Source organism: Cyclospora cayetanensis, unplaced genomic scaffold (assembly GCF_002999335.1).
Source record: "Cyclospora cayetanensis isolate NF1_C8 unplaced genomic scaffold, CcayRef3 CcayRef3_contig_84, whole genome shotgun sequence".
NCBI lineage: Eukaryota > Apicomplexa > Conoidasida > Eucoccidiorida > Eimeriidae > Cyclospora > Cyclospora cayetanensis.
The window spans coordinates 113,303-138,424 of NW_020312757.1; the positions used below are offsets into that span (position 1 = coordinate 113,303).

At 54.4% G+C, this 25,122-nt stretch overlaps 3 protein-coding genes across 3 annotated transcripts; 1 reads left to right on the forward strand and 2 right to left on the reverse strand.

Moving 5' to 3' along the window:
* The first annotated feature begins 201 nt into the window (after positions 1-201).
* Positions 202-8,491, forward strand: LOC113146970. Its single transcript, XM_026335891.1, is given in 8 exon segments — positions 202-501; positions 781-1,680; positions 1,896-1,930; positions 1,932-2,717; positions 2,772-6,108; positions 6,154-6,458; positions 8,004-8,320; positions 8,421-8,491. Coding segments are annotated over 8 exon segments (6,051 nt in total).
* Positions 8,492-8,727: 236 nt separating this feature from the next.
* LOC34618119 (ABC transporter B family member 13) lies at positions 8,728-14,017 on the reverse strand. The gene is made up of 5 exons (XM_022731462.2): positions 13,938-14,017; positions 12,369-13,838; positions 12,056-12,137; positions 9,611-11,743; positions 8,728-9,165 (listed from the first exon to the last, which is right to left on the reverse strand). The coding sequence occupies exons 1-5, from the start codon at positions 14,015-14,017 to the stop codon at positions 8,728-8,730; spliced, it is 4,203 nt and encodes a 1,400-aa protein (XP_022593250.2).
* A 1,987-nt stretch (positions 14,018-16,004) lies between these two features.
* LOC34618120 lies at positions 16,005-19,092 on the reverse strand. Its single transcript, XM_026335892.1, has 5 exons — positions 17,817-19,092; positions 17,158-17,344; positions 16,952-17,116; positions 16,482-16,598; positions 16,005-16,209 (listed from the first exon to the last, which is right to left on the reverse strand). Exons 1-5 carry the CDS (start codon positions 19,090-19,092, stop codon positions 16,005-16,007), a joined length of 1,950 nt encoding a protein of 649 aa, XP_026191677.1.
* Positions 19,093-25,122: the final 6,030 nt, after the last annotated feature.

The window sequence follows — 25,122 nt, forward strand, 5'->3', positions numbered from 1 at the left end:
CACCCCTCACGCGGCATCTGGCTGCGTTCGCCAGACCTCCGAGAGCATTTTGTGCACCACGAGCAGCAAGCACTGCTCATCGGAGCCGCTACTGACGCTGTTGGCATTGTAACTGCTGCTGCTGGTGTGGTGGCAGTGGTGTTAGCACCTGCGCCGTGTTACGGGGCCAAAAGCAAGTGATGCCAGCAACTGGAAAACGACATGCTGCTCTGCGAACGCGAGGACCCCCCCAGAAACTCGAGCACTCACAGCAGTAGCAGCAGCAACAGCCGCCGCAGTGCGCTGGTGGACTGGCCAGAAACAGCCGCTGAAGAAGAGATTGCTGCTGCTGCCGCCGCAGTGATGCCGAGTCATGCCGAGTTGTCAGGACTCAATGTTGATGGGGAAACTGCCTCCCGCAAGGGTTCTCCGGCGGAGAGCCCTCGAGAGTCGTCTGTAGCGACAGCAGCATTCCCAGTTTTTGTCGATTCTGACGCGAAACAAGGCTCAACAGACCAACAAGCAGGTGTACCTTGCCAGAGGTGCAGCAGCAGCACCAGGAGCTGCTGCTGCTGCAACTGCCCGCCACTGGAAGGCTCGACGAGCACAACTCCAGGCAATGCACATCCTGCTCTGCAGCAGCTCAAAGGGCCTGCCTCTCCCGACGGAGGAGGCCACCTGGCGCTCGGAAGCCAGCAGCGCGGATCCCTCCCACAGCAGCTGCACCCACAGCAGTCTGCTGTGCAGCAAGACTCGAGAAAGCGAAAACTTCAACACGTCGTCAACCCCCCTGGGAACAAGCGGGCTCAATGCGACTGGTTTGTGCCTCCGGCAGACTCTTCGAGGCCTCTCCAAACAACCCCTGCAGCGGCGGGTGCTGCCGATAATGAGGCCGGTGCTGCAGACGAGCAGGCTGCAATCGTCTTGTCTTCGGAAGCTCAGCCAAGCAGCTCTGCAGCAGCAGCTGAGCTGCACGTCCCTCCCCCGCCTCCTGGTGTCGCTGCCGTTGCCGCTGTGGCGAATCCCTGTCTCCCCACAAGTCAATTGTTGCGGCAAGAAGGAGGCGCGCCAGCAGCAGCGACTCGGCCTTGCTGCTCTTGGGCTGTCGCTGGCTTGCACGCTGCAGCTGCAGCAGCACTTGCTGCAGGGCTAGGAGCTGCGCCTTCCTGTGCTGTTGCTTTAGACGAGGTCGACTCGGGTGCCACTACGCAGTCCCCTGTCTCGCCGAGCAACAGCTGCTGCAGCAGCTGCTGCTGCAGCACTGCCCCTTCAACCTCTTCTGGGAGCACCAGCTGCAGCAATACCAGATACTCGCTGCAACGGCAATGCGAAAGCAGCACCCTACCGGTTGCCGTGCTGCTCCTGCAACTGCAGTCGTACTTCATCGATTTGCTGCGTTATCTGCGAGACTCAGCAGCCGCAGCAGCAGCGGAAGCAGTGCCACAAGATGCCGCAGAAGCAGAGAAAGTTGCACGAGCGGCAGACACAAATTACTCTCATCACCTACAGGTCATCTTAGGGAGCTCTTGCAATGCGCTGCAACGGCAGAAGAAAAGCAGCTCCAAGCAACGTCAGCACCAACAGCAGCATGTACTGCCTGCCCTTGACTCAATAGAAGCAGGAGAGGGTTCAGGATCCTTGCGAATGCAGCTAGACGCCTCCGACGATGCGGCTGCTATAGCAACAGCACCAGGAGCAGGAGCAGCAGCAGCAGCAGCAGCAAAAAAGCAGCAAGGCTCTCCAGAAGGCACATGTGAACGCAAGCGTTCTAGCGAGGCTGCGGTGGAGCAAGTGGGTTCCTGTGTCTGCACCACTCCAGATGAGTCTCTTCTCCAGCAGCAGCAGCCAACGAAGAGGCTCAGGGACTGCAGGACGGATTTACTTGCAGCTGCAGTCACAGACCTAGCAGATCAGCAGCAGCAGCAAGAGCAGCAGCAGCAAGAGCAGCAGCAACAAGAGCAGCAGCAGCAACAAGAGCAGCAGCAACAAGAGCAGCAGCAACAAGAGCAGCAGCAACAAGAGCAGCAGCACACTGCTTGTGCTGAAGACACTCCACCAGCCAACGCTTCGAAAGAAGATGCATCTCGAGAAGAGCGACCAACACTAAGACCTGACACTGAAGTTTCAGCATCGGTTGCGCCTTCAGTCTCTACTGTCCCCCCTTGCAACGCCAGCAGCAATCGGGAGCAGGTGAGTGCCTGGCAGTATGCTGCGGCGAAATTCCGCTGTCCAGAGCTGGATCAGCTGCCTCCTGCACTTTCGCCTTACATTTGTATCTTTTCCTCGCTGTTGCTGAGCGGTTCGGCCGAGGCTGCACAGGCGGCCGCGATCGCCGTCGCGACAACGGAGAAGTTGACGCTGCTGCGGCACCAGCAGCAGGAGGAAAGCAAGGAGCAGGAAGCGCGGCTGCTGCTGGAGCTGCAGCAGGCTCACAACGAGTTTCTGGCGCTGGAGCAGCAGCAGCAGGAGGTGCAGCAGTTGAGAGAGCGGCTCGCGAAGTACGAGGCTCTTAGGGGCACGACGAGTTTTAGGGGGGGCCTGAGCGGCGGCGATAGCAAGGATCTTCAGGAGGCCAAGTCGAAGTGCAGCCACGTGTTCTCGCTGCTGACGCAGGAGGATGGTCACGCAGACGCGCCAGAAGCGGCGGCAACAGCCGCAGATCCTGCAGCGCCCCCTCGAGCCGCTTTCGATCCCAGCGGGGGGGCGACGTCTCTGGAGCACCCGCAGCAGGAGGCGAAGTTTCTTGCAGCAGATGGCGTGGAAGGCAGAGGGCCGATTTTGGGGGCCCTCAGTACCGGCGCCGCCAGTGCACAGCCTCGGGGAGCCGCCTTGGCTGTGGAAGAGGAAGAAGGCGCCGAGTCAGCGGAGACAGCCGACCACGGAGCTCCCTCCGGTCAGAGTGGTCTTCTTCCGAGTCTTTTGCGGCATGAGAGCTGGAGCCAAAGGGCCCCCCCCCAAGGAAAACAGCCGAGTGGAATGCGCGGGGGAACTGCACACGGAATTCTTGCTGCCCCAACAGACTTTTGTGTGGACCCCGCTGGTGCCCTCTTAGAGGACTCAGACGTGTCTCCCCGCTACTGCCATAAGGGGGCCCTTGCATGCGACAGTGCGATGGCGGCAGCGTGTCTGGGAGCAGCAGCAGCTCCCCGTGCTGCCCCGGGGCCCCCCGCATGCGCTTCGCAGGAGGGCCCCCTGCATGCGGCCCCGGACGGTTCTGCTGAGTGGGGTTCGCATTGGGGCTTGCGGCGGTGCAGTCGAAGGGCGCGCGCGTTGCAGCAGAGCAGGGCCCTTCGAGCAGCAGCGGCTGAAGAAGCGGCAGCGGCTGCTGCTGTTGCTGCCGCTGCCGCTGCTGCTGAAGACGATGCATTAGGGTCGGAGGGCAGCACAGATTCGGCTGCTGCATGCCGCAGCAGAGGGGCCCGCCAACAGCAGCAAAGGGCCAAGGGGTACTATGCTGGGGGGGCCTCTTCAGCAGCAGCGGGGGCCGCTGCTGCCGCTGCTGCCGCTGCTGCTGCTGCTTACTGTGCGGCGAAGAAGCGGACGGAAGGGGGGGGAGGGGGAGGATCGCATGCAGCTCTCGGCGGACTGGCCTGTCTCGGCGCCAAGCAGCGGCGAGAGCACCAGCAGCACCAGCAGCAACCGCAGCAACAGCAGCAGCAGCTCCACGCGGCCGTCCACAACAACGCAGCGGCTCTCGTAGCTCCAGCGGCAGCAGCTGCTGCTGCTGCCATCGGCGGCTCTGGCGCCTGCAGCAACGCCCCCGCAACTCTCCTGAGGTGCTCGCAGACGGAGAGGACAGGAAGATCACGGCGTCTCCCTGGACCCCATCGCTCGCGGGTGTCTTTCTTTCCAGAGGAGCATGAGGGCCTCCCCAGGAAGTGCTCCGTGGGGGCGGCTTCAGCGGCGTCTGCCGTGGCTTCCCTCGCTGCAGGTGCATCTTCTGTGGCGGAGACTCTGGTGACTGCGAATGCTGACGCGATGGGGGAGAGGACCCTTTCATCGCATCATCTTGCACCGGGAGGAGGAGCGCCGTCTGTCAGCGACTCAGATGGGGGGTTGGGCTCTGCGGAAAGCCTCCGTTTGTGCGCGGGAACTTCTGGTGGTCTCGAAGAGCTCCTGGCATCCAGCAGACGCTTACAGCAGCAGCAGCAGTGCTCTGCTCTGGAAGAGGGATGCCGTGGTGGCTCTGGCTATGACGGCCCAGGCTGTCTAGAGGGGGGGGGAGGGGGCCCTCAGGGGCCCCCGTCGGGAGGGACGTCTCCAACGGGTCCAGGTGGCTGCATGGCAACCGGGCATGGGAGCTTCGTAGGGGCCCCTACGTCGATGTCTACTTCAAGAGTGGTTACGTCTCTGCCTGGTCCTGGAGGGGGAGGCCCTTCCCGTCTGGAGTCTCTTCCGGAGGAGCTGAGCGAGGAGATGAGGCCGATGAAGGGGGTGTATTTTGACAGGACGCAGAAGAGTTGGATCGGATCTTTCTACGAGGAGAGACGTCAGATCAAGAAGCGCTTCAAAGTTGCGACTTACGGGTATCACACGGCCAAGGCTCTGGCGATTAATGTGCGGCTAGGGTTCGAGCGGAAAGCCAGGATGCGTGGCGATGACAGCAAGGAGGCACACCCAGCAGCCCATGCGGAGAGGCTCCTAGCGGGAGCCACCGAGGCTGCCTTGGCAGCTGGGGAAGCAGGAATCGACTCGAACAAGGAAGCGCAGCTGCGCCTTCTTCTTCACAGTGCCGAGAGTGGATCGACTGCGCACCTCCCACGCAGCGAGCTGCTGCAGCAGATCCTCAGGAGACAGCCCAAGGCCTACGAGGACAAGAAGCAGCAGCAGCAGCGAATAGCTACCGCCGCAGCCAGCACTGCAGCTTCAACCGTCCCTGCGATCCCGCGGACCCAGTTTGAGCTCCATAGAGGGGGGGGCAGCCTCGTAACTGCCGGGGGGCCCCTTGCGCATCAGCAGAGATGGACTGCTGATGCAGGCACAGCTGTTGCTGCTTCTGCCGTCAAAGCCGAGAGCTCCACAGCCCTCATGAGGCACGAGAAGCAAGGGCTGCTGCTGCGCCAGAAACACCGAAGCAGCAGCAGCAGCAGCGCGGTAGACGACGCAAAGAACGGAGATGCAGGAACGACTGCCGGAGCGACTCCCTGTTCAGCTGTCACTGCGGCAGACTTCGCTGTAGCCGTAGCTGCACTCCGATGTAGCCTGGGCCCTCAAGAAGACGTCCTGCTGGCGCGCAAGCCCGCTGCCGCTGCTGCGACGCAGAAGCAGCTCGACAGACGCGTTGCTGCCTCAGCAGGAGCAGCAGCAGCAGCAGCGGCGGAATCCGAGTCTGCAGACACCTCGGAAGCTGCCGCAGAGGAAGACTTGGATGAGGCTTTCAGGGCGGCTATCCGGGAGTCCAGAGATCCCACTTCGCTCTTTGCGCAGGCCCTCGACGTGTCCAACACTTCGCTTGCCTTCTTTCACTCGGCAGCTGCCGAATTGCAGCACACCAAGCAGCCGCCGAACCCCCACCTGGACTCGCCCCCTGCGGGAGGCGTCAAGGCAGCAGCTGCCACGACCATTGTCTCCAAGCAGAAGCAGCAGGCTCTCAGACGATGGCGTGGAAGTAGCACCACGACGGGATCTCCATCGGCTGCAGCGGGTCGTGTCAGCCCCGTCAACTCGCCCTCCTCCACAGCTGCAACGCCAACACGCAACGCAGTGGCTGCGGCTGGTGCTGGCACGGTGAGGCAGTACGAGAGACGGGATGAAGGGGAGCGGGCGGAGCCAAGTCCAGAGGAAGTCTCGGGAGGATCCTGGGTGCAGAGCCGCGCTGGTGCTGTCGCAGCAAAAACAGAGACAGCAGCACCAGCAGCAGCAGCTGCTGCTGCTGCTGCATCAGAAGATCCAGAGGGTGGCGTGGTTCTGTGGCAGAATCGAGGCTATGATGAGGGGGAGGAACCAGAAAGTCTTCTAGAAAAGGCGGCAAGGGGCCCCCCTCCCCCGAAAGCCCCCTGCGGCTCACGGAAGCCCCTTCCTCACGCTCCTCTTCGGTGGACAGAGGAAGGGGCCTCTCGAGATGGCAACGGCTGCAAAAGAATCCCTTTAACGCGAGCTTCAGGAGAGGAGGGGCCTTGCGGTAGAGATGCCGGCAGTAATCATAGCCGCACAGCAGCTGAAGCAGCACGGCAACAACAACAGCAGAGGCTCGCCGACCTAGCAGCGGCAACCGCAGCTATCCGCCAGGCCCATGGATTCGGCGACACGGCTCAACTTCAGCAGCAGCTCTTCGAGCAGCTGCAGCAGCTTCAGAGAGAACAACAAGAGCAGATGCAGGCACACGCGTCTGAGGGCGATGCACAGCTTATGGGCATCAGCGAAGAGACGGCCTTACCGACTGCAATTGCAGCCGCAGTGGCAGAGGAACGGGATGCGGCCCTTAGCGAACGCGGCAGCTCCGAGGACCCGCAACAGCGTGTAACTCGAGAAACTACCAAGCAGCAGCAGCAACATCACCACAACCACCACCAGTACCACAAACATCGCCATCTGCAAGATTTACGGCAGCAGCAATATGCTGCTGCTGAGACTCTCAAGAGTCTCTTGTCTGGGGCCTCCTCATCCCCGTGGCCAGCGCAGTCTCAGCGCAAAACTGACACAGCAGCAGCAGCCTTGTGTAACAGCAACAGTGAGGCACAAGGCAATGCGAGTTTGGGGTCGCGCAGAACTCAGCAGCAGCTGCCTGCTGGAGCCAGTGGTGTCTCTTCAGCGCAGGAGGAGCCTCCCAGCATGGCGTGGAGGGGCACTGACTCTTGACGAGGCACACAAACTGTTCCTTTGAGGCAAGCCTCTTATTGTTCGAAGGGCCCTGCTCGCCGTTCTCGAGCGGTGTGGTGCTCGTATATGATTTACCTGTCCCAGGAACCTTTTGAAGTGCAGCAGAAACAAAGCCGGTTGTGCAACGTGAGTGTAGAGGCGTGTGTTTGTAGACACAGACCTCAACGTCCCTTTATGCCCTTCAGAAGTATGAAGACCAATGTGTGCCTCTCTCTCCGGCGCCCCTGACAAATTTCCTCCTGAGACCGCCACACACACCGCAGCTGAACGTTCACTGCAGCAGCACTTGATAAGAGCTGCATGCATGCAAGGTGCTACCACCTCCTTTTCGTATTTTGCGCTCGGGCTGATTGGAGCCTCGAGTTATATATTTAGAACATAAGTTGGCCTTCCAGAATCCCTAGGGTAGCCCCTATGCCGCTTCAACGAAGCTCCCTCATTTCGCACGCGTCTTGGCCACTCCCTCAAATAGTGCTCAGTAGAAGGAGACAGGCCGTAGCCGCGTGGTGACAGCTCAGAGGAAGGGCCTCACCCTGGGGCCTTTATCACTAACACTTTTTGCACACGCAAGTGCGCAGCAGACACTTTTCCTTCTAGAAAGAATAGTAGACCTTTTACGGGGTAGTGCAGGGCCAACCGACAGTGTTAACAGCCCCAAACCACTTCCGTCATGCGCTTACTGCATGCGTACTCGCCACGGTCCGTGGTGGGGGGGAGCGGGAGGGGAGGGGCGAGGCACACGGGAGAAGGGGTCGAGGGGGAAAAAGGCTTAGTCACGGCTGCTGGTTGGGGGCGGAGGGTAGTAGCGGGCACTCGACGCTAGTTGTGGAATCGTGAACCGTTTTGCCGCAGAGGCTAGTTCCATAGAACCAGAGGAAAGCTGCAAGGAACGCTAGGGACAATAGTATGCGTGATGTGGTCAAGCGAGATGCCCTGAAACCCCGCAGATACACCAAGGGAGGAGGGGTGGTGCTGTTCTGGTCCAGCATTCTCAACGACGCGCACTCTGTAGCAGCCTAAAGTATGCGTCTGGTGTTGCGTCTATGGAAGGATTCTGTTTTTGCTCATCCGTGCACTCGCAAATTCCTGTCTTTCCTGCCAACCAAGAAAGTACCCCAATGTGTCCACTAATGTGCGCTAAGCGACTCGGGCTACTCCCGGAGAGTACGCAATGGAAATTCCACCCGTTGCTTCTGCAACCGCAGCTTGAGACGGGAAACTCGTAAAGCGAATGGGTCTATGTTGGGCAAGTGGCTCTCAAAAGAGAAATTTCAGCTTAAAAGCGTATGCGAGAACAGGAGGGCAGCAGTCGTGAAGTCTGCTAACGTTGAACCAGGAGATATACTGGGATGCGAAGAATTCATCCGCATAGGACAAACAGTCTGCCCCAACCTAAGCTGTACTAGCATCAAGATCCCGCGTGGTTTCTCAGATTTACCGCCGCTATGCTGGGAAGCTTACATCAGAAGGGACTCGCGAAGGCAGCACATAGTAGAAGACCGCCAAGCCTCCCTTCAACCAGGTAGCTGATGCCATAACCCCGAAACATGTCTGATCGCCGCCTGATCGTTTACATATCTCCCAGACCTCAAGGCGGTGGCCCCAAGAGAGCCATTTTACAGATAATCCTGGCCCTAAAGAGAAACTGAAAATTGATGCTGCGGCGTCTAACACGCCCTCGACCGCTGAGTAGATGTTCATACAGTGGACCGCTCGTCGTGGAGTGGTGTCCGTCGACGAAGTTGATGTTGGTGGCTGGCGGTGTCGCTGTAGCACGGCCATGGGAACGATGCACTCAAGGCCCCCGTCCATTTTTGCAGTAGCGCCATTTCTGGGTCCATATAGCATGCGACTTATGCGCGGAACCAGACATAATTAAAAATTAAGACATGAAGTGATCACGCTGGTTACGGAGTGTACCTGCTAGGCTCATCCCTCTTCCGTTGCGCTCAGCACGAGGCCCCGGTAGATACCATTGGGAATATTCATGAGCTGCTCATGGTTGCCCATCTCTACAACTTGGCTCCCCTCCGCGTTTTCGTTTTGAAGGACCATAATCTTGTCCGCTGTCCGGACAGTTGAAAGCCTGTGAGCTATTATGATGGTGCTTCTCTTTGCATCCTCAGCAACAAGTTTATCCAATGTGGCCTGTACCTGCTTCTCGCTCTCTGCATCCAAGGCCGATGTCGCCTCATCCAGAATCAAGATTTTAGGATTCCTGAGGAGAGCCCTAGCAATGGCGATACGCTGTCTCTGGCCTCCAGAGAGCTGCGCTCCCGCAGTTCCAACATTTGTGTTGTAGCCTTGAGGCAGTGCGGAGATGAATCCATGGGTATTCGCCATACGAGCTGCCTCCTCCACCTCTTCCTGTAAATAGAACCAGTGGAACAAGCACACGCATGTATGTGCATGCATACACAAGCACCAGAAGGCCGCTATAAAGTAAAGAAACGACGAACTGAGATCATCAAGAGGCACTTTCAAGCGCGCATCCATGAGTAAAATCGACCCGCCGCTTCATCCCTTCTCATGATCTCTAACTTGAAAACAGAAGGAACAGAACCGGGAGAACCTCCAGGGGGTCACCACCCCCAAAACTTCATGTGAAAAACTGGAAACTGTCACTCAATTGCCGAGCACGGGAGATGCAAAAACATACTGCACAAATATTTAGAACCGCTTGGAACCTCACAATTCAGAGCTCGTAAGTCCATGACAAGCTGCAATACACGAAGTCACTCCCACCGCACACCCCAACCTTCATTCCTACAGACAAGCCGAAAACGGAAACACAGTGGAAGCAATAGCCCACCTGCGTGGCGTTGGGTTTTGAGTAACGAATGCAATCTCCAATGCTGAGGTTGAAGAGAACTGGCTCTTGGCTGACAAGGCCAATGAGAGACCGCAGGCGAATAAGGTTGGCGTCTTTCAAGTTCGTGGAGTCGACTAGGATACGCCCCACACGGTGTGCCTCCTTAGTTTTCGCTCTGTCTGCCTGCACTCTAGTGCTGTCGTCCAAATCGTAGTAACGCAGTAGCAGCTGCACAGCCGTTGATTTGCCGCATCCAGAAGCTCCAACAAGAGCAACGCTTTCTCCCGGCTGAATCGAGAATGTAAGATTTTTGTATACGGGCTGCTCCGGCCTATTGGGGTAGCAGAAGGAGACATCCTTGTACTCCACAGATCCGGTGAAGTTCTCCAGCATATCCCCGGAGCCGTCTAGGGCATCCCGCACGTCGATCCGTGACGGTCTGTCGATGACACGGAAGACATCCACCAGAGCCTTCTGTGCGTTTTTGGCATCTGCACTATACGTGGAGGCGACGCCCAGCCCAGTGGCGGCAAAAACGATGGGGAAAACAGTGTTCAGGACGGCAGATGTGCTGATTTCCCCTTCATTGGCGAGCTTGGTTCCGTACCATAGAGCCAAAGAAAAAACGAAAAACTGCATACTCTGGGAAATCCCCCAGGATATGCCAAAGCCGAATGCGGTGCAGGCCTTCTTGCCCAGCTCGCTTGTTGCTGCTTGCTCGTACAAATGGGAGAAGTGCCCCTCAAGCCCGAATGACATCACCACGCGGATGCCAGAAACGGCCTCAGCAAAGATAGCCGAGGCAGAGTCCTCTTTCTTCTTCTTTGAGCTGCCTCCCGCTGCATTGAGCGCTGGCCTGTTGAGCGCGTAGTCAACGGCCACAGCACCAGCAGATAAAATGAAGGTCGCGAGGAGGACTAGAGCAAGGCGCCAGGAGTACCAGAACCCGATCGCAATACCAACGGCAAAGGAGAAGAATCCGTGGAAAGCACTCACAAAGTTTCCAGTTGCGGCGGTGGTCACAGAAGCCACATCAGCCGAAAGAATGGAGCACAGTATCCCCGTATTGTTTTTTGTGTCGTCAAAGAAGGCGATGTCTTGGTGCACAATGTTGGTGAAGGCCCGCTCTCGTAGTCGGTAAGAGAGACGGGCTCCAAGGTACTCTTTGCAATACTGTTTCAGAGCCTCGATGGGGAACCGCACGATAAAATAAATGAGTATGATAAGCGCCCAGAAGTCCGTCTCGTCCCTCAATTCCGCGGGATCTGGCTTGAACAGCACCGTGAGAAAGTTGCCCAGGAGAAGACCCATCAAAGGGAAGCTGGCTCCAGAGAGCGCAGAGGAGATAATCATCACCGTAAACATGAACCATTCGGGAGCCAGCATACGCACGGCGCGGCGAAGACGCGCTCTGCCTTTGGGGGGTGGAGTCAAGCCCTTATCCGTCAGTCGTGCCAAAAAACTGGTGGCATTGAGCCCCACACTTGACTCCATGAGCTCGAGAGCAGAGACACCGCCATCCACGGGCGTCGCGGGTAACAGCAAGTCATCATCTTCCGTTTCTTGATGTTCACAGGAAGGGAATCCTACCGCGGTGGTTGCGCCCTCAGCTGAATGACTCATAGAAGGGTGCTTTACAGGTGCCTGCTCCTGAAGGCCCTTACTTCCGTCTTGCGATTGGAAGAGATTATAGTATAGTCCCTGCGTATCCTTGAGAAGCTCGTCGTGAGTCCCCCTCTGCACAACTTCTGCACCATCGCCTCGGTTATCCAAAACAATGATCTCGTCCACCTTCTGAATTGTGGTCAGCCTGTGGGCGACGATTAGAGTGGTGGCGCTGGACGTGCTTATAACACCATCCAGCGCCTTTTGAACTGCCTTTTCGGACTTGTTATCCAGAGCAGAAGTAGCCTCGTCTAAGATAAGGACCGCGGGCTGCCGCAACAAGGCCCGAGCCAAGGCCACGCGCTGTTTCTGCCCTCCCGATAACTGAGCACCGCCAGTTCCGCACATTGTTTGATACCGCAAGGGCAGCTGATCTACGAACGCGGAGACATGAGCTTGTTGAGCCACGACTTCGAGATCTGCTAGGGTTTTGGCTTCAGGGCAACCCAGGCGGATGTTCTCTTCAATCTAAGAGTGGACCCCACAAACCACACATGCACACATGTACGACCTGACGCCTTCATTACACGGCCTACAACAAATCCGTCCTGCGAGGTGTGCTGCGATCGATCAGACCTACAAGAGGAAGGCTCCGAGAGCCTCGCAGCCACAACGGCCACCTCGTACACCCTGACTGACGAGGCCATCGGCATCGAAAATGATAGAGGAAGAAAGCATGCGCGCACAAAAGCCCTCTTCTCTAACATTGGGGAGCAAGGCAACCAAAGAAGGGAACAGAAATTGCGAACGAATTGACAGCCCTACTCAGACATAGCTCACAGTTGTAGAGAAGAGTCGAGGCTCTTGCATGACCACCCCGAGGCGCGACCGATACCATCGCGTATTCAGGCTCGTCAGATCCCTGCAGCTCCACAGGACAGACCAATGTGGACCCTCTGTCTTCAATCTAAAAAGGAAGGAAAGGTGGGCTGCCTTCCCCTAGAGGGAAGCAGGAAGCAAAAGCTCAAGAGGAAGGAGCCCTCTCATGCAGCTGTTGAGAAGCGAGGGTTACTTCGTTGCCACTCAGGTTGGGGGGTTGGGGGGTGGGCTGCTCGTCTGTATGTGTGCATGCAGCAGCTGTGCGTTCCCTCACCGTCCAGCAATTGAAATTTTCCCTTCGACGGGGTCATAGATACGCTGAGTGAGTTGCAGGATAGTTGATTTGCCACAGCCGGAGGGGCCAACAAACGCGACGGACTTCCCTGCTGGGATTCTTAGCGAAAAGTTTTTCAAAATGACGGCCCCTGGTCTCGACGGATAGGAGAAAGTGACGGAATCGAACACGATATCGCCGTCCAGAGCCACGTCCTTGTCTCCTGTGGGGTCTGTTGGGTCGATCGCTGAGGGCTCCTCAATGACTTCGTATATCGTCTCCGCAGATTTCACGGCCTTCATGAGCAGCGATATGTTCTCTGCTATGTTGCCTAGTGTGAAGGAAGCCATGAGGAGACAGACGGAAATCACAAATGCCGACCCACCCTCGAACTCTGGCCTCGGCCACATCGAGGGGGGCTGCTGGAAGATGGCTTCGCCACCTGGTGGGAGACTCGCGATTATGTCTTCCATGCCTCTTGCTACTTTGCCCCCGCTCAGATAGAAAACAAGCGCAAACATTGCAAAGACGGATGAGATGAGGCCTCCTATGCCCAGACCGGAGAGGAAGCCCCCCCAAATGCCGGCCTTCTCTGCCTCTCTGTTGTGGTGCGTGTATCTCTCGATAGCTACATTCTCCCCTCCAAAAGCAACAACAGTCCTCATACTGCTGAAGGTCTCCGTGGCTACAGATCCCGCCTCCTCCAGCGCTTTGTTCACCTTGGTCGAGGTTGTGCGCATTGCCCATCCAAGAACTGCTCCAGAGAAGGCCGCTGGCAAGAGACCGACTAGCGAGCACAGAGTGATGGACCAGCAGCTCATGAAGGCGATAACTATGGACCCAATAATAAGCACTACGTTCGAGGGAATTGCCACGAGCTTCATGCCAATACCATCCCGCACGGATGCCAAACAAACATCCAGGCGCGCAGACAAGGAGGCAGCATCGTTCGTGTCGTACCAACTCATAGACTGAGACAGCACAGAATCCACGTACCGGCAACGCATGCGCGCCGTTACACGATCTGCACATATCTCCATGCACATACATGCAATTGCCTGGAGCACCAAAGTTACGCCCCCAGCGATAGCCATCTCCTTCACCGTGCCGCTCACATCCATGGTGGTATGTAGGTTGTTTATTGTGGACCCAAACGACCGCATGAAGTAAGGCAACATGCTGCCTGCGGCGGCCGCAAACAGGAAACTAATGCATAGAAGGAACAGCTCAAAATTGCTGGCCTCCTTAAACGGCAGGAAGACGCTGCCCCGCTTCAAGGCATCGGCGAATGACGTCGGAGCGATTCCCCTTTTGGGGCCCCCTTTTGGGGGACTCACAAGAGCGGCTTTTTCGGATGACATATTGTCGCTCCTTCCTCTATATTTGTCGCTCCTTCCTCTATATTTGTCGCTCCTTCCTCTATATTTGCGTGTCTCTTTGTGGCTTCGTGTGGGTCTCGGATCTCGTGCCCTCCGTTACGGCTTTAGGCACCGAAGGCCTTTTCTGCCAAAAAACAGGCTAAATAGCTCGATATATAGAGCGAAAATCGATTAACAGGATGGGAAGCACGGCTTCCCAGATCCCCGAATTGATCTGCCAGCAGCCACGGGGCAGTGTTCTGCAGTAGAGAAGAGTGACCCAAGGGCCATTAACCGCTATGCGAAAAGCATAGTGGCGAGAAACACCAACGAATCACACTGTCCAGATGGGAAGCGATACAAAAGTACGTGCGAGTCGACCCAGAAAGAGATCCAGTGCTGCTCTAGCAGGCCGCCTGCCCCGCGAACTGATAGCCTGTCCCGGCTCACGAAAATGAAAAGAGCCAGACTCCCGACAAAACCGCCACCCTCTACGTGGTCGTGAGTTAAGTTCGAACAGACTTCGTGCTCAGTCGCTCCGAAAGGAAGGCGAGAGCTCCGCAGGGGCTGAGCCACGGGGGACGCTCCAGCAAGAATTGGTCGGGTGGGGCCTGATGGGACGGGCTGTGTGCTGGATGCTCCGAGGGTCCTCCTGGTTGCAGAGAAATTCGATACGTACAATTGGCGTATTTAATCGCTAGGTGTGGCTTTATATTGTTTCTTGATGCAGCAATAGTGCTTGGGGCCACAAAAAACCGTAGTGCTCCACGGCGTCCTATAGGAGCGATGCGAACATTCACAGCACGGTACCTGCAGAGGGCGCAGCTACACTTCCGTTCTTTGTATCTCACCAATTCTACCCGACTGAAATTAGTCGAGAATACTAAAAATGGCCTGTCTTTTCTTGAATTCTCCTTAGTGCCGACTCGCACTCGCTTGATACATATTTAGACAGCAGGGTTTCTGCCGCAGCGTTAGATACTTTTGTGAGCAGCTAGCTGAGAGTGCTTAAAGTGCAAAGAAGGTGTGCTACCACGCATCCTGGCATGTGTGTCTGCTCTCATACCGGAACTCTGGGAGGCGCGGGCAGGGGGAAGAGGAAGCCCTCGAGTAAAACCACTCTATCACCCTCTACCAAGTTTGCTTTCAGTCTAAGGTTCAGTGTCTCCCTAAGGAGGCGTTAAAGAAAAGGTTTCAGATCAGAAATGGCTTGATTCAGACGGTTTCCGCTATCTCACTGGCCGCGGATGCAGTAGAATGTCAAGTTTTCCTAAAACAGTGTCCTATTTTTCAACCAAATCATGTGGGAATTCACTTGTTTGGTTTTTGTCGGCAGGAGCCTGAAGAAAATAACCCTGTGCAGAAGAAAGTTGGTGGCCTCACTCCCCGCTTCTCTCATGGCTCAGGAGCATCCCCTCCCACTGGTGCCACAGCAGTGTTATCACGGATGGGGAAATGAAGTTCGCTTCTGCTTCCTGGTGCCATAGTGACCTGCCTACACATTGAGCATAATCTGACCCCTGCGACGCACTCTGAAGCCACAAGCTCCTTGGCGCATTCAAAAACATTTCATCGGCAAACTAATCCTGCTTTTCTACGAGCTGTGAAGCTCAAGGCCGACTTCTAAATATCCTTTTCCCCTAAACCATTGAGTCAGAAAAGGAAGAGTGGGGAAGGCTAGTTCATGCAATACAATCTAGGCCGTTAAGTTGTGAAATAACCACAATAAAGGCTATGCACACAACCGCTTGCGTCTTGCCGTATCCGTATTCCAGTGTAGCCTTTTTCGGCCTATCCACTCACAAAATACTAGAGCATTGGTGCTGTTCGCTGCATGAGATACCAGACAGCGAAAGTCCTTGTGCAGCTTTGTGGGTCCATGCGTTTGGGGCTAAATGGCCGAGCGTGATGGCTTTATTTAATCTCTTTCTCTCTTATGTCGTGGACCCCAGACACGTGCATACTGTTTCACATTTGTAGAGTGATATGTCTGAGCTCGAAGAGAAAACGTGGCCTCGGCAGACTCAAGGCTGCTAGAGGGTGGAGCGTTTCTTCTTCAGACCTCATGATGGCAGTGTACTCGCCACTTCTGCACAAGCTCAGCTGTTCGATCTACAGGATTCGGCAGGAGTTAAGTATCAGGGGATGGGTTTAAAAGGCAGCAGCTCTACATTCAGGGTGCTCGCCTTCGTCGCGCTTTTCGGCCTAAAGATTTGTGGCCAGTGCGGCCTTCTTGTGCCCCCGAGACAAAACCATACACACAAGTAATGTTCTAACTCTAAACTATATATCGGCAAAAGACGACACCATTAAAGCCTATTTGAGCGTGCTGCAATTGTAATCGGCAAGCCATGAAAGGGATCAGCATGACAATCCTGCTGAGGATACCGGCACTGAAAAAGTTGCAATTGCAGGCGGTCAAAGCACGCGGTTTTAACCGGCAGTGCGAATTAGCACCCTCAAGGAACAGCATAAAAATTAGCCTGTTGCTACGGCTGGCAGTAAAGCTATTTTGCCTCTAACAACAAGTCTATGGTACCCCTGTGGTGGCACAGTGCATCACGCCTCTACATGCTCCCAAAGGCCCGCCGCTGTTGTCTCTGCCGCTTCAACTGCTCCAACCGTATGCGGGTAAGACGCCTCTCGTCCTCTTCACAAAACTGCAGTACAGCCGCAGCGTCAATTAAACAGAAACTACCAAGCGTTACACTATACAAGAGGCATATGTGATATGGTTTACGGGCTGATGGGCTACGGCGTGTGGGCAGCCATTGTTGCCAAACTTTTTCCTCCTTCTTGTGTTAATGTGCTGCTGCCAGCCTCACCAGCAATCGCGTCTGGAGTCCCAGGATCTTGAGTGAATCCGAGATATCTGCACGGCCATATTTCCAACAATTAGGCCCACAGCTTTCAAACCCTCATGCCTACGCGGTAAATCGATCATCGAAGGGAGCTAGGGAGTGGGATCTGAATACCAGGTGGCTGCTGCGCACCTGCTCGTGTGTTTTGCCTGAACGACCGACAGCACAGCAAAGCACCTTCAGGCAGCCTCAATCATCAAGGAGAGTCCTAGCCATAGGCGCGGGCAGACATGAGAGGCAATCGTAGTTGCAGCTCACCAATCGGACGCGGAGAAGGTGTAGGAAAGGTTGAGAAAGGATCCCCAGCGGGGGTCTCCTTCGATTCGTCTCTTATATTCCGTGTAGAGCCAGCCCGCGGCGATACCTCCCAAGTGGCCCGGCCACGAAACGCCTCGCAGCAACATTGATATTCGCCCTCTCCCCACGCGCGAAATCAAGTAGCAGACGGCATTCACCAGAAGGTTCAGCTGGGATAGCTGCAGCGCCGTCAGCATTAGCCCTGATAATAACGACACCACCTGTCACAAAACTGCACCAGATGCGCAACCGCGGGCATATTGAGAAACGTACCCAGAAACAGGGAAGGCAGGCACGGAGGAAGTGGGGAGATGAATAGATTCAGAAGAGAGGAAGCAATAAGGTCGCGTTATCACCGCGTCCCTTGCGTCTGGATGAGACAACACGCCTTCAGTTGACGCAAAAGAGACAGCAGTAAAACCACTCACGGCAGCACTAGCAACAGCAGCAGACCTGGCAATGGAAGGATGGTCATGAAGGTGTCTCTGCTGCGGCAAACGCCTTCTACCCAGAGGAGACAGCAAGCAAGGCTGGAGGCTCCTAGAACGGGGAGGGGGCTGGAGATGACGTGCGTAGACACCCCAAGCAAGGATGATAAAAGCAGCAGCCCCCACACATCGCGCCCGCTCAATACAGACTCTAGCTGCTGCAATAGCAGCTGCAGTAGAAGGCAGTTCATCAGCAAGTGAGCCAAGCCCGCGTGACTCAGACCTGCGCCGCAGCAGCCTCTGCAACAATATCAGTAGCCCAAGCATCGAACCACCACACCTTAATAAGGCTGTACGCAGGAACCATTGGGGGGGAAAGGAAGGGGAATATATACAGGCCAAGGAACCAGGTTGTGGGGTTGCCATGCTTGATAAGAAGCAAGAAAAAAAAGTCCATTCATCTGAGATGTGTTCAGGCTGTTTGCTGCTAATGCTGTTTACGCTGCTTACTGGCAGTGAAGATCGTGTGGAGTCTGCCAGCCAGCAGGGCCTCACGGGAGGCCGCAAAATGATTCATCAACAGCCGCATCAGGTGGCTGCCCCACAGGCTGCTGCTGTTTGAGGCTGCCGCAGCAACACGCCACAAAAGAAAGATCCCCCCGCAGGAGTACAACAGCAGCTTAGACGCTTCGGCAGAACTGCTCCCCACACTCGGCCGTACGCACCCACTGTCTTGCAGCTGATGGCGCTGATGCCACTGCTGCCGCACACTCATAGGTTCCGGTTGAGGCTTCAAGGGAGAAAATTCCACCAACGGGGTCCCCAGTGGGCCCCACACCCACCAAGGATCGTCTCTGGGGAATCCCAGCGCGATGCTGCCGTTCACATGACCACTTTCTTTGATGCTGCTTCTGCTACCGAGAGACGCCCACTCTGGCCAAAGCCAGGCAAAGCCGCCTCTCTCCGCAGCAGCAGCAGCTGCCGCAGCAGCAGCTGCTGCCGCTTCTGCTTCTACCCTGCGCTGGCGTTCTACAAGCCACAAGACGGCAGCCGTGCCGCTAGCTGCACACAGAAATGCTCTTAAGGACCAACCGGCACCTCCGCCGCCTCTGCCTTCTGCAGATGAAGCAGTCTGCTCTTGCTGCTTCCGTTGCTGCACGAGACGCTGCCTGTGCTGCGAGGCAGAAGGAAAGGGCGGCCTCAGAGAGGTCTGCCAGTGAGGCGCTACAGCCAAATTCCTACAGCCGCTGCTGCCGGGAAGCCAGATCTGCTTTGGGGTCTCCCAAGGAGGCCTCTTAACAAGTGCCCTGGGGTAGACGCTTCTGGCTTCGAATCGAAGGGCACCTGCATGCGATCTTGGAGAGGGCCCCTGGGGGCCCCCTTGAGATAGATGCGCCCTGCCTGGCTTTCCATGATGATGCGCGACGAACAGTGAGGAGCCGGCAGGCATTGCGAAATGAGGCCTTTGAGGACCTTTGCCCATCGACAGGGAGAGGAAGGAGGATGGATCCGGTGGGTGTTCGTGCAGCCGTAAAGGCCCTGCAGCCACAGTAAATCCACGCCTAACGCCACCACGTGGAGCCCACAACTGAGTACCCCCAGTATGACCAACAAGCGCTGTGGGTGCTGCTGCCTTTTGCCGCGTCGCGACGAGCATCGCTACTGCTGTTGCCGCTGCTGGAATCGGCGTTACGCGCTCTATAAAACTGAAGGGGACACCGAGAATCTTGGTCTCCCCTGGGGCCAAGAGGGCCCCCGGGTGCTGAAAAGGACGCCACATGGTGAGCGTCCACTTTATTTTCTCATTTCCATTGGGTTTGCCCGATGGATGAGGCAACCTCGAGTGGTTTGCTCGGGGTACAGTCACCGCGAGGGCCCATTACCCCAGGACGAACCAGCAAAGCGGCGAGTTGCAGTCTCTACGTCTTCCACAGCAACTAAGTGACAAAAAATATTGGAAAGGGTGTTCTCTTGAACGTTAGTTAAGCCACACTGGCAATGATTGCAGCGGGGCTATTTCACGGACCCCAAAAGCCCACAACTGGGAGGCGTAGGTCTGGGGTGACCTATCCATACGGTGCAAGGGAATTAATTTGCCTGCGTGTTACTCTTGTGGCATGTTAATTCGTTCACATGGCTTGCGTCATTAACCCATAGGGGCGTAACATAATGGCCATCGTCACTCGAAGAGCTGGCCGTGGTGGAAGGGACCAAACAGTTAGGGTGTCGGCGCTTTGAACTCCAATTGTATATTGAGGAGGAAGGCATTGCTGCACCTGAAATCGCTACTTCATCAGGCCGCTATTTGAAGTTAATCGATGAGGGAAGCGGGGGTCCTTTCCAGCAGCATGGCTGTTCTTCTCTGCGCGCCCTTGAGAATGCAGAGTAAAACTGAACTGGAAGGGGGAAATCAGTAGGAAACAATGAGTAAATAAGGCTCGCATGCTGGTCATGCGGTGCTGCTCTTGGCGTTTTTGTACTTTGTCTCCACCGACCTTTGCCTCCATACTTCTCTCCGCATGGCTCCCTTTGTGTGCACTCCCACTCTAGCGGGTAAAGCTATGCTTCAACACTTTTTAATATACTAGAAATATTTTTGGATGCGGAATCAGCAAATACATTGAATCGTTGGCTTGTCTGTTGGTTTGGTTTTTTCTTGAAGATTAGCGTCAGCTCAATACAACATGCCGCAATGATGAGTGCATGCGCACTAGGTGCTGTATACAATTAGTTGGGCTGCTTGTAGTGCTTAGAGGGTGCAGCAACATGGACCTTAGCTGTCCTCATTCCCTCATGTCAGAAGCCTCAAGGGCACGTGCAGGGGAAGGAGGGAATACATCTGCGACACACTGCATGTCTATCTACTAAAATTGTATCAATTCTGAAGCTAAGTATCTCCCAATGGATACCTGAGATACAATGTTGCACCTCGTAGCACTGCATGGTTTGATGCAGCTGTTCCCCGCCGACCGCGGATGCAGTGAGATGTTAGCTTTCCCTCCAACAGTTCCCTAGTTTCCATCAAATCATTTGATAACTAAATTATCTGACTTATTTGTGCAACAGTCTGGAGGGAATGTTCTCTTCAGATGGAAGTTGATGGCGCAGCGCCTAATCGGGTGGCAGAGCCCGGGTTGCATTCTAACATGAGCGTAGCAGCTCCACAGCTCATAGAAAAGCATCATTATTTAGCCGCTTAAATGTGTGTGAATGTGTCTATGAGTTTATGGCAGTCAAAAAGGTGTGCTGGTTGAAAGGGTGGTCGGCTACTCAAAGATTTTATGCGCCGGCGGCGAGATACCTCTCTTTGCAGCCACAGGTAAAGAGAAACAAGTGCTCTTTGCGACATTTCCGCAAAAGGACGCCCTTCAGTATTGGCTTTATTGATATGAGGCATTCTTTTGCCTGCATTGTTTAATACCATTTGAGTCTTCATACAAGTCCTGACTCATCGGTCTTTGCCGAGATCTGCTCAACAACAAGTTTCGGGAAATTTGAGAAAGCATAAGCACGGGAAAATACCAGTACATGATGCTGAGAAGTAAAACACTTCGGTTTGCAAAAGCTACGATGTACATAAACCGCTGCTATATCGAATATTTTCGTCGGGTGTAGCCCAAATTTCATATCAGTTGGTCGCAGGCTTGGCAGCCATCCAACGATTAACAGCGGACCAGTGAGGCTTCCACAAATGCTGGACTACTCGAGGTTTCAGGAACAATTCAGCACAAATTATGCTTCTCTGGCTGAGGAGAAAGAAGGCAATGAGGATTTAGAACTGATCGATGTTGGCGCTCTGAGAGCCGGCCAGCCTTAGGGAACCCGTGCTCCTAAGCAGCATCATAGAGCTCCCCAACAATGCAGCCAATTCTAATGTGTAAAGGCAAGTCATATGATTTGGAGCTGAAAGAGGCATGCAAAAGACCAATTAAGTTGAACAATTGGACACGGACGTACGCTACTTGATGAGCAAAGGTGCATTAGGGAAAGAGCAGGCCTCTAACGCAGGCCGCGGCACAGTAAAGGGGGCCACAGAGGACAGAGCCTTAGTTGAACACCATCAACGAATCACCTTTGTGCTGGTACAAGCTCACATGCTCACACATCGGTTGCGCTACTTGCCACTGGATGTGAAGTGGATATTCTTTCTAATGGTATGATCCAGAAATGCAGGCCGCTATTCACGCGGTGGAGCAGTGCCGAAGATTCAGGCTTGTTGTCAGGTGACACAACAAGGAGATTGAAAAGGCTATGGTAACTAAAATGGCGCTTTTCATCGAAGTTTTATGGTATTAGCACGGATCAAAACCTGTGTGTAGGGCCCGTGCACCATGACGCAGTACTAGATGTGCCAGGGGTGATCCAGAAGGAAGCTCCCATGGGACCACGGGTGCGTGCTGGGGCATTTCTTGTGCCTAGAGACGTTTGCGAAAAGCGCTTCTTGGTCTGTTCAGCAACGCCTATTTTATGTATGCCGTAGGGTGTAGAGTCGATGGCTCAGCAAGGTGAGGCCAGGCCGTCGTGTGAGCAGATCAACAGAGCAGTACGAGAAGACGGTTTTCAGCAGTTATTCCTCCCAGCTGGTTCTACTAAAGATCTAGTACTAGCAAACTCAATTGCCTATCCAGCCTACGAAACGCAGGAATGAGCAGCTACCAAGCAACACTTCGCAGATGTGCTAAAATGTGACTTGCCAACAGGCTGGCCTCCTGGTGATCGTCCAGCGCACCGTGAGAAGCAGACCCCCATATCAGCACCAAATTATGCTCCACTGTATTATGAGCTGCCACAACATAACAAGGCTACTTAGCTGCAAGCGGAAGGTCTGTTGAAAACGGGCACAGTTCAGGTTGACCAGCGCCTGTGAGCAGAACCCAGTGTTGGCGACAGATGGCACAGCTTCGTTAATATTCAAGCTCTGAAAAAATTGCAACGAAACAGAAGTTTACGATGCCTCATATAGGCATATTACTTGACAAACCGTCGGAATCTACAATATACTCCACATTCGAAGTACACCAACGCCTCCTTACAACCATCCGTTCACCCGGATGGCAGACGCACAAGAGAGCTTCACAATCGCACTCGCAAACAAAAGCATACCTATGTGGCGTTTGGGCTTGTTAATACCCCAGCTGAACTGTAGCATTAAGTATATTGGGGTTGTTGTGAGTCATTCAAGAAGACTGGATGACTGTTTATATTGTCAGCGACTCCGTATTCAGCCAAACCTTCCAGGCACACTAAAAGCACGTTCTGCTTGTGCTTCAGCCAGTGCGGGGCAATCAGCGGTATGTAAAGGCATAAAAGGATTCGTTACCCTTCAAGACGCTTGTGTTTCTAGAATTCTATGTTTGGGTTGCCAGAGATAAAGCATATCCGGCAACGATTAAAGCAATCAGGGCCTGGTCTCTATCTTTACGCACTTCCAAAGACTTTGAGAACTTCTATGGGCTGGCATCCAATTACCTGGCATCCATTCCTGGGTTTACACGGAACGCTGCTTTTTTGCCTGCTTTACATTCTAAAACGCAGTCTGTGATCTGGACCTATGAGGCAGGTGCCGCGCCGAGGACAGTTGTCATCCGCCTTCCAACTACTCGTTATTAGCGTTGCCAGATTATGAGCCCCATTTCGTATCGACAGCCAATGCCGGTGACATCAGTGGGTGCAACTGTCTCTCCACAGGCTACAGGCTCTCCATGGCACTTACTTATTGCTTGTTATTCTATCGCTCTGCCGACGCCGAGCAGCGGAATCCAGTGCAGGAAAGTGAACGCTGTGATGGGAGGGGCGTAAAAAATGCCAGCACTATTTATATGGGCATTTTTTAAGCGTCCGGAAGTGCCATAAGCTTTAAGTCACCTTAGGAAAAGTGTACAGACTATTGATAATCCTAGATGTGTTTGCTGGAGTGGGTGCATCCTCCTTCATAACATTACAGTACAGTACATGAAGGGCATCATCAGCGTAGCCATAGACGCGCGCTCGCAACATCCTAATGATTTACTGCTGTGCAGCACAGCCGCTGCTGCTCGTGATAATTTAAAGTTTTATTCAAATCGCTTGGATCCTATGCCTTCGAAATCCATGCATCCGCTATCTGGGCGAAACAGAAATGGTGGCAACATGGCGCACTACCATGCTGAGGATGGCATGCTACGGTATAAAAGCGTAAGCTCTGCCACTTGTACAATGAGGCTGCTTTTCTAAATGTCGCTTTGCTCAAAGCGCAGATATATTGTTCCTTATGACCAAGGTGGGAATCACATCATGTTGGAGAATGTCCTACAGATTTTTGGTGGCCTGGGTTGCGTCCCCCTGGCTGCGGGGCGCACTTCCACGCCCAGCTTATCAGAAACCACAGCCGCCCAACAGTTGTCAACCAGACAATTTGCAAATTCTCTTGGTTCGTGAAAGGATTTGAACTTGTCTGACTACGAACTATAGTGCTGACCTTTTGGAGGTGAAGGGGTAAGATCGCATCTATTTCGTTGTCGACATGTTAACAAATATACCCATTTCATCTCTTACCCCATATGTCTTACTGCCAGAAAGTCTCAGAATTGAAACACATGTCTGGAAGTCCCGCAGATCACAGATTCTCTGATAGTTTCATTGCAAAGAGAGAAAAGGATTTCTAAGCATTCTCTTCCGATAAAAGGTCCACTTCACAACCAGTGGCAACTGGCGCCAACGATCCTTGGCCTATAACATGAGCGGCTATGAGCACAAAATTGACAGGGGCGACTTCTTCACTGTGCTGCAACTTGCGTTGGAAGCCTGCTCTTTCCCTAGTGCGCCTTCTTTGCTCATCTAGTAGCACACTTCCGCTGATCCTTGTCCACTTGTTCAAGTTAATTGGTCGTTTGCATGCCTTCGCAGCTCCAAATCATATGACATGATTTCCCGCAGTAGAACTCGCTGCACTGCTGGGGAGCTCTCCAGGGGTGCTTAGGAGCACGGATTCTGTGTAGCTTTTGTTTCGTCCACCTTGGGACGTACGGCAAGGCCGGCTTTCATAGCCCCAACGTCGATCGGTTCTGAATCCTGACTGCATTTTTCCTTTTTAGCCGAAGACGCATAATTCGTGTTGAATTCCTCCCAAAGTTTCGAGTAGTCCAGCATTTATGAAAGCCTCACTGGTCGTCTGCTTAATCGCCTTTTGGTTATTTTACTCTGCGAGCAATTTAAACTTTTGGGCTTGATTTAAACCTCTGATAAGGGAGCAGTTCGTCTACATTGGGGCTTGCAACCAAAGTTTTATAGATCCGCGGGCTCTGGCTTTTTCATTTCCCTCAAAGCTTGCTCCTGAGCTGATCTTGGCAAAGGCCAATAAGTCAGGAGTTGTATGAAGACTTGAACCGAAGCAGAATATCCAGGCAGCCAAAAATGTTCGAGAGCCGTAAAACTACTATGGAGGTCTTCCTTTAGCAGATATGCAGTAAGTAGCACTCGCGTTTCTTTAGCTAAGAGCACACAGATAACTAGATGTCCAAACAGGCTAATCGATCCATTTTTTACGCGCTGTGGAGCCGCTGCCTTTACCTTAGTTTGCAAGCCGGACTCTGCCCCCCCAGCGGGCACTGCGCCACTAACTTCCATCTGCAAAGGATCTTTCTCCCAAATGTTGGCAAGGAAAATCAATTTGTTGAGTAATTAAATGACTCGAACCGAGAAAGCTGTTTTTGGGAAAGCTGACAGCCCAGTGCATGCACAATCAGTGGTTGTGTGAGGGGTAGCTGTGCTGCATCGCGCACTGCTACAAGCCTTAGCGCTTCAGCTACTGTCTCCGTAAGGAGACACTAGT